We start from the raw sequence: 9401 nt of genomic DNA, 5'->3' as shown, positions 1-9401 counted from the left end.
GAGCACATGCTCGAGCCAGCCTCTAATGTTTTACCGAAACACAACTCCGGGACGTCATTTTCGGATTTTTCAGGGAGGGAAATTAGTGTCCGGAACAGTGTTCCCGGGTGGTAAATACCACCTGACATTTATTGTGGCAAATAGTGGCAAAAAGTGACATGGCAAATAATGATTTTTAGTGACAAATTGACATATAGTGGCAAATATTAGAAAAAGTAAAAATACTAATAAATGTTTCGTATGAAATACCATAAAAGCATTTTTAGGCTATTTTTATATTTATTTTATTTTATTCATTGCTAAAAGTTATAGTAAATTAAGTGTTCTAAGAGTACAATTTTTTCCCTATTTGTCACTAAATACCATTATTTGTCAAATTTGCCAATATTTGTCACTATTTACCAGTGACATGGCGTATTTTCGAAAAAAGTTACATTTTAGGAACACTGGTCCGGAAGTTTTTAAAGGGCAAAAACGCGTCAAATTCAATGTTTTTGAAATTTTAATTGAAATAGTTTTTGCATAATTAAAAATAGACAATTAATACATCATATTAAACAGAACGTTTATAATGTAGTTAAATGCAAATTAATTCGTAAACTAGTTTATATAAATTCAGGGGGGCAATGGCCACCTTGCACCACCGAAATGACGTCCCAGACACTACTGATAATAAAAGAAAAAATATTATAATGATTATAATTTCGTTATATTTAACAGGAAAGATACGGATGAAAAGTGTGTTTTAGATTCATTGAATATCAGAAAATCCTTCATCTTAAAAATACAACCAAATATCTTTCACGACGAAAATTTAGCACTGTCCTACTATCGTCTTCTTGACAGTTCATTTGCCGAAGAACTTTTTATTTTCCTAGAGAAAGAGATAACTTACTTTAGCGGACGTATGTCGCGAGTCAGAATACGTGGCGAATGGATAAATATCCCACGCCAACAAGTGGAGTTTGGAAATGACGGACTTGAATATAGTTTCTCCGGTAACACGTTTCCAGCCAAGCCATGGCCTTCCGTACTTCGAGAACTATGTTGAATAGTTTCCACAATTGCCGGGACTGATTACAACTTTGTATTGGTAAATCGATACAAAGATGGGAATAGTTACATAGGGGAGCATCGAGATAACGAATCAGATCTGGATCCGAAAGTACCAATCTCGTCCGTTTCCCTTGGTCAAAAAAGGCAGTTGTTTTTGCTCCGGCACAAGGATTTAGTACGAAAAAAGTCAAGGATAATCAAACCGAAAACTCAACTTGAAACCGGATCTCTACTCATGATGCATCCCCCGACCAATGATTTCTGGTATCATTCGCTACCTCGATCTGCGGCGCTAAAACCACGGTTAAATTTGACTTTTCGAAAACATTTCCGAAAAAAAGAAAAGTAAACAAAATAAAGCAAACAGACTGTTTAAAAAATACCAGTACAATTCTGTAGAAACTTTACAAATTTTTTAAACAATTATGTAATTTTAAAATTACGCCCGAAATATGTTTGGATAAATAAAGACTGTAAAAATAATGTTTTTATTTTCAAAGAGATAAAATTACGATGGAGTAACAACGATCGCGTCATAATTTATTTAATCGAAATTAAAATGTCGGACGTGGTCCGCCTTAAACGCCGTCATTCTGATATTTTAGCGTTGGTTTGAACCTTTATATCCCTTCTGCTGTAGGAGGTGCATTTCTAAATTTTAGAGCAATCGATGGAACACTTATTGAAGTATCATTGACGTTAATTTAAATAAGATTAACCACGTCATAATTTATTTAATCCAAATTAAAATGTCAGACGCGGTCCGCCTTAAACATTTCGTATTTTCGTTTATATAGGAGTTGCATTTTTACCTTTGTAAAATTAGACTGACTACCATAATAAATTCCGGCCAATAGATTAAATATGTTTAGTATTTATCTACCTATCTTTAAATTTGGTAAATGGTAATATTCGGTCTGCTATAATCACCCCCACCCAAATTAATTGATCATTACCCTAATAATATTCAAATAATATTAATTTCAATTACTTTTCCTATTCATATTTGATTAAACACGTATTGTAGTATCATTGACGGTAATTTGATTATTAATAATATTATTTCAATCACATTTCCTATGTCAAATTTCAATAAATTAATTGAAACTTCGAAAAACGCGGTCGAAAAATATAAGACACTGGTAGTGTTTTTTGTAATTTATGTTTTTCTCCGTATTTTTAGATAATTTTGGCTTTTTTGGTTATTATTAATAGTAAACAAAGTTTTTAGTGCGTTAGGTAATTTTTCCGTTATGTTATTAAAGTTTTAAAGCATTTTTTAATGTTTTACGCCGTAGTTACGACCATAGCTTTATTCGGTTTCGTCGGGTACTCCACGGCATCGTAAATATTATCTTTTCCAACTTTTAGAATTCTGGCAGCAAAGAGAATATTGACGTCGTTGATAAAATTCCACGGGTGAAAAAACGTTCGGGCGAATTGACGAAAATATGCAAACTAATCCACAAAGAAAATAACACGTAATTCCTAAAAGATATACCTCTACTACGACAAAGTATGCCATATTACATTAATAAAGGTAGGCGCAAGAATTATACTTAAATTTAGTTTTGTTCAATTATGAAGACGAACATTATTACATTTGAGTATTTTAAACTAAGCCTTGTACACGAAAAAACCACAAGCGTGACATCGCCAGTACCAGGGGAAAGCCGTGAAATATTAATTTTACGTTACAGTAGGGTACACGACAAAACAACATTGACCTATGGACCTATCTTTATAATAAAACATTTTGATGTGCTTTTAAACAATAATTAAAAAAAGGAAATAATGTCTTCAATTAACAAACACTTTTTAAAAATATTTATAATTAACAACGCAGGAATAAAAAAGCACTAAAACATAAATAATTGCATACAAATTAAAACAACTAAAACAGATGGCGCGATAGTTCCAGTAAAAAAAAACAAAAATATTGTTTAAATTACACTCGTAAACGTGGTCAATCGAATAATAAAATAACTTTAGTGGGGGAGTTTATAGCAGAGGAAATATAAACGATGTAATACTACCACTACGACCATTTAATTTAAAATTGCCACCACTTAAATATCACTAATACATTTTGCCGACTGAAACATAATGCATTAATGTATTTTAAACTGTATTAAAATCAAATATTGACATTGTATAATTTTGAATGGTGGTAATTGTAAATAATTTAGAACTAATCATAGAATTATTACTAAAATTAGAAAAACAGAATGTGAGTTTTAGTGATTCACAAATTTTAAAAAGTGTGTGGAAATTATTATACAGATGACTGGGACATGTAACTCCGGTTTTTGCTGAACTATAATTTGTTACGTTGTTGTAATAAATAATTTTTACCCTTTCCAGTGTGATTTCTACATTTTCCAGAGCGATTTCTACCATTTGCAAACCGACTTTTAATTGATATTACAAAAAGGTTTTTATCAAAGCTATTTTATTAGTTAGTGGTTGTTCAAATTTAACTGTTCGATCAATGTCAGTATTTAAATTTTGTACTCTTAAAATATCAGCTTACAAAATCACCATTTAATTCCATATTGTACGCTGCGTTCGTATCTATTTTTAATTTTTTTAAACTTAATTATTATTTACTAGTTAGTTTATTGAAAGTTGATTTATATTTCAGTACTATCAAGTTCCGCAGTGTCACCCGTATTATTATAACCAATATCTAATTAAATTTAAATATAACATGGTTAGTATTTTAATACGAGTTGGCAGCAGCGCAGAATATTTTTTTTTAATATTTGTGCGCTGTTTGACACCATTACCCATTTTTAATATCCCTTCAATAAGGTCCTTTTTACACTTCAGCCCAATTTACAACTGGTTGAACTGAGAAACTTAACGACGAAATATTGGCTTTTCGACATATTATTTCTGATTCGCAGTTTTGCGTGCAACCGAGTACGCGGGGACGAATATTTTCAAATTTAGATAAATATTTTATTTACAGCCAAAGGGGCTCATATTCTAAATACCCCCGATTTCAAATTTTATTGTTTGATATTATAATAAAATCAGCATAAACACTTAAAAGGCTATTAAAATCTTATTTCAGTATTTTCCTAACCAAGGAATAGTTTGAAGGTCCTTAATCCTATTATTCGTACAGTGATAATTCAACCAAAAATTACACAAAGCGAGAGCGAATTTTTCAAAAATGTTAACAGCCATTCTAAAATGTATACAGGGTCTTTTTTTTTGCTCGGAAAAGTGTTTTTTTTTCAAAAACTATTTATAGTACCGATTTCAAATTTGGAAGGTCAATTCTCTATACCGGGGGACATCAGTTTGAGAAATTTGAGCGTTTTCGGTAATGTTTTTCACCAATTTTGAAAAATTATTTTTCGACCACTAGGTGCGAGATAAAAAATTTCTATTATAAAGTTGTAGGCCGTCATCGAAAACCCTTAAAAATTGTTCACTCGACGAAAAACAATTTATTTATCAGTGAAAATTCGAGCTTGAAAAATTTACAAGTTGGTGAAGCCAAATTACGATTGTTTGAAACGATAATTGAAACCGAATTACCTAATCCAGTTGAAACTTTGGTTAAAAAAACGACCGGATTTAAAAAACACGAGGCTATAGGTCAATCCTAAACATGCATTGGGTATTTAAAGGAAAACTTTGGGAGAGTATTATCAGTGTTTGATAATATTTCGAACAATGCCTCGTTATTCAGTAGCTGAGCGTACCGAGATAGTTGCCATTTACAATGGAGAAGCAGCGCAAAACCTTAGAAGAGTGACTGAAATCTTCGCAGAAAGACATCCAAATGGAGCACCATCTGTAAATACAGTAAGACGAGCAATTCACGATTTCAATCAATTTGGTAACTTGCAACCTAGGTTTCGCGGATGGGGTCAACCGGATTTAGACTTCGAGAACAATGTACTCGCGTACTTTGTGGCATATCCTCGTCACAGTTGCGCTAACGCCGCTGCTGATTTGGGTTGTTCTGCAAATCGTGTGTGGAAAATTCTTCGTAAGAATCGCTATCACCCATACAGAGCTACGCTCCACCAAGGACTAATTGACGGAGACCATCAAAGACGTTATGAATTTAGCAACTGGTTACTAAATGCTGTCCAAGAAGATAGACAATTTTTGCGCCATGTTTTGTTCTCCGACGAAGCGTCATTTTCTAGAGATGGGCCATTTAATCATCAAAACAAGCCATCTTTGGTCTGACATCAACCCACATTGGGGTTTTGAATATCATCACCAGGTTCAATTTGAACGGGTCAATGTTTGGGTTGGACTTGTTGGAAACCGTTTGATTGGTCCCTTTTTCCTGCCGACGAACCTCAACGGCCAAAGGTATTTACATTTTCTACAGAACGAACTGAGTGACGCAATCGACGACCTTCCATTGGCTGAAAGATGTCAGTTGTGGTTTCAGCAATATGGCGCCCCTCCGCATTTTTCCCAGCAAGTAACTGAGCACCTCAACAACGAGTTTCCTGAAAGGTGGATAGGGAGAAATGGTCCAGTGCATTGGCCAGCAAGGTCACCTGACCTAACACCGCTGGATTATTTTCTCTGGGGATTCGTTAAAGCAAAGGTATACGCCACGCCCATTGAAACTAGGGAGGAACTCATTAGACGAATAATCAGTGCTTGCCGAGACGTCACACCAGAAATGGTAGAGAAAGCGTTTGAGAACTTAATTGTCCGCGCACAAACCTGTGTTGCAGCCAATGGTGATATTATTGAAAATGTTTTGTAAAAATTTATGTGAATAAAATATCTGCATTTAAAAACCAAACGTGTACATTTTTTCAAGTGTGAAAACTCTACTACGTTTGTATTAGACTTGTTCCCTTTTCAATTATCGTTTCAAACAATCGTAATTTGGCTTCACCAACTTGTAAATTTTTCAAGCTCGAATTTTCACTGATAAATAAGTTGTTTTTCGTCGAGTGAACAATTTTTAAGGGTTTTCGATGACGGCCTACAACTTTATAATAGAAATTTTTTATCTCGCACCTAGTGGTCGAAAAATAATTTTTCAAAATTGGTGAAAAACATTACCGAAAACGCTAAAATTTCTCAAACTGATGTCCCCCGGTATAGAGAATTGACCTTCCAAATTTGAAATCGGTACTATAAATAGTTTTTGAAAAAAAACACTTTTCCGAGCAAAAAAAAAGACCCTGTATAAATTTATCAAAATGTAACGACTGGTGCCTTTCCCAATTTGAAATTGAACGCGAAAGCTTAATTATTAATCATATGTTTTCCTTTATTTAAACTAATTGGTTTCCGTTATTTGCCCTCAAATTTCAAAGGCATTTTCGTTGTTTTCTCTGATGTTAGTAAACAATATTTAATTTCATTCCTCACTTCCAGAAGGGGTGACCGCCGAATCCATTTCGTGATTGGTAATCTTGGAATTTCATTGGGCTTAGGCCCTAAAAGCAACGTTTCAAATCCTGCCGGTCGAAACAGCGAGACAGATTCCTAACCCAAAAGAGATTACGCGCAGAACGTAAAGCATGAAACTGGCAAAATGAGCAGCCGAGAAGGGAAGAAACACAAGTGCACTGAGTGCGTCTTTTCCACGAACCATAAGGGATATTTTATTGTTCACAAAAGAAAACATACCGGCGAAAAACCATTTCATTGCGACCAGTGTAATTATGCGTCTGCACGAAAAAGCCATTTGATAATCCACAAAAAAACTCACACGGGCGAAAAACCATTTCAATGTGACCAGTGTAATTACGCGTCTGCACAAAGATCCGGGTTGATTACCCACAAAAGAACTCACACGGGCGAAAAACCATTTCAATGTGACCAGTGTAATTACGCGTCTGCACGAAAACCCGATTTGATTATCCACAAAAAAACTCACACAGGCGAAAAACCATTTCAATGTGACCAGTGTAATTATGCGTCTGCACAAAAATGCAATTTGATTATCCACAAAAGAACTCACTCGGGCGAAAAACCATTTCAATGTGACCAATGTAATTACGCGTCTGCACAAAGAACCGATTTGATTATCCACAAAAGAACCCACACGGGCGAAAAACCATTTCAATGTGACCAGTGTCGTTACGCGTCTGCACGAAAACCCGATTTGATTATCCACAAAAAAACCCACACATGCGAAAAACCATTTCAATGTGACCAATGTAATTACGCGTCTGCACAAAGAGCCAATTTGATTACCCACAAAAGAACTCACACGGACGATAAACCATATCAATGTGACCAGTGTAATTATGCGTCTGCACAAAAATTCAATTTGATTATCCACAAAAGAACTCACACGGGCGAAAAACCATTTCAATGTGACCAGTGTAATTACGCGTCTGCACTCAAAAAACTTTTGATCATCCACAAAAGAACTCACACCGGCGAAAAACCATTTCAATGTGACCAGTGTAATTATGCGTCTGCACAAAAATGCAATTTGATTAACCACAAAAGAACTCACTCGGGCGAAAAACCATTTCAATGTGACCAGTGTAGTTACGCGTCTGCACAAAAATGCAATTTGATTATCCACAAAAGAACTCACTCGGGCGAAAAACAATTTCAATGCGACCAGTGTAGTTACGCGTCTGCACAAAGAACCGATTTGATTATCCACAAAAGAACTCACACCGGCGAAAAACCATTTCAATGTGACCAGTGTAGTGACGCGTCTGCACGAAAACCCGATTTGATTATCCACAAAAAAACCCACACAGGCGAAAAACCATTTCAATGTGACCAGTGTAATTATGCGTCTGCACAAAAATGCAATTTGATTATCCACAAAAGAACTCACACGGGCGAAAAACCATTTCAATGTGACCAGTGTAATTATGCGTCTGCACAAAAATGCAATTTGATAATCCACAAAAGAACTCACACGGGCGAAAAACCATTTCAATGTGACCAGTGCAATTTTGCGTGTTCACGAAAAACCCGGTTGGTTTATCACAAAAGAACTCACACGAGAGAGAAACCAACTGGTAGTCCAAAGCGCGGATACTGGGCCAGATACGACATAAATTTAACTCGCCACAAAAAAGCTTGTCACGCTCAGAGGGCAAGGCCACACAAAGGCCTAATTTGCGACCATAACTTCCCCACGAAAAGTAACTTCCATGTTTTCCTTCGATTTAATGGTCATCCCGCAAACCGAAGTGACGCTTCGACGGGTCACCAACCAGATCCAGGACACCAAACACCGTCACGACCAAGGCTGATTGAGAGCCTTTGTCGTCAATGGGGAGTTCGTTCTTGCTCGGTGCAGCTTCGACGCGTCTCCAATGAATTAATTGAAGGTGGCACCGAAATCCCCGACTCCGCCCACTTCGTTCAACCCGAAGTTCCCGACCCCGACCCTGACGCAAACCTAACCTCGACCCTACCCGTTAAGAGGGAAGTGGTCCTTGGCACTGAAAGACTCTCAGTCGATGTCAGCGCCATCAAAAAAGAGCCCCTTTATGACTACATGGAATTTGTTGGTGTTCCGTCGGTCGTCAAATTAGAAGAGTTGGGAGGTTGGCCAATTGGAGATAACAACCAGGGTGTCTCAATGAACGCGAAAACTCTGGTCAAAGTTGAATGCGGTTCTGAAGAACGAAACTTCTGAATTTTAGAACCAAACCTACTAAACACGAGGTTATTTGTCAATTTAATATCATCTTCGTATTTGTTCCAACTAATTTATACGTGTTGGCTTTTTCAGACATCGTTCATAAATTCAACGAGACTGCTTGCTTTTTTTCTTACCAAAACATTCAGTTTCATTTTTATCAAAATGATCCAAATAAAAGTGTTTTCCCGAAGATCGAGTGTTTTTTCTTAGATCAGTCCTCGTAGCAATCAATTTCTGTTCTAGAAGGCGATATTTTGGAGGCGGTAACAAAGTATTAAACCTCAAAATTTAGAACAACACCTCTCAATTTAGAACGACACCTCCTAATTTAGAACGAAAGTTACGAAAGACGTGGTTTTTATCTTTCCTCTTAAGTATTGGTTCTAAGATGTATTTTGTTTTCTTAATCTTTTTCATAAATTGTTTGTTTTTCTTTGCAAAATTTTGAAACAATTAAATTGTTTTCCTTCAGCTTTTTCCTCTAATAACTCAATTCTTAGCAGACGAAATATGTAATGACACTACCGCCATTCGCAACACTATTTATTTATTTGAAAAACTATCTGCAAAGCCAAGAAGCTGACTTGTGCGCGAAAAAACACAGAAAACAAAAGTAAACAAGACCGTAATATTAGTTCCACATCGGTGTATTCGGGTGGACAAACCCATACAACTTTAGTAGATACGGATAGGCAAACTAATACAAAAGCTGTTGAGGCTA

General features: G+C 35.8%; 1 protein-coding gene across 1 annotated transcript; it reads left to right on the top strand.

Annotated features, from left to right (window-relative positions):
* Positions 1-2471: 2471 nt before the first annotated feature.
* Positions 2472-8674, top strand: LOC149935061 (uncharacterized). Its single transcript, XM_090153520.1, has 3 exons — positions 2472-2596; positions 6433-7445; positions 8109-8674. Exons 2-3 carry the CDS (start codon positions 6593-6595, stop codon positions 8672-8674), a joined length of 1419 nt encoding a protein of 472 aa, XP_090009646.1. The 5' UTR covers positions 2472-2596; positions 6433-6592.
* Positions 8675-9401: the final 727 nt, after the last annotated feature.

Source organism: Leiobunum rupestre, chromosome 7 (genome assembly GCF_980474605.1).
Source record: "Leiobunum rupestre chromosome 7, qqLeiRupe1.1.hap1, whole genome shotgun sequence".
NCBI lineage: Eukaryota > Metazoa > Arthropoda > Arachnida > Opiliones > Sclerosomatidae > Leiobunum > Leiobunum rupestre.
The sequence above is the reverse complement of the archived record's forward strand: the minus strand, read 5'-3'. Positions and strand labels throughout refer to the sequence as shown.

What these genes read in the sequence shown, in the direction of transcription:
- LOC149935061 (XM_090153520.1), top strand. Translation starts at nt 6,593, where the DNA reads ATGAGCAGCCGAGAAGGGAAGAAACACAAGTGCACTGAGTGCGTCTTT. An exon ending in CCACAAAAGAACTCACACCG is followed by an intron (nt 7,446 to 8,108) that starts GCGAAAAACCAT and finishes GCCACAAAAAAG; the next exon opens with CTTGTCACGCTCAGAGGGCA.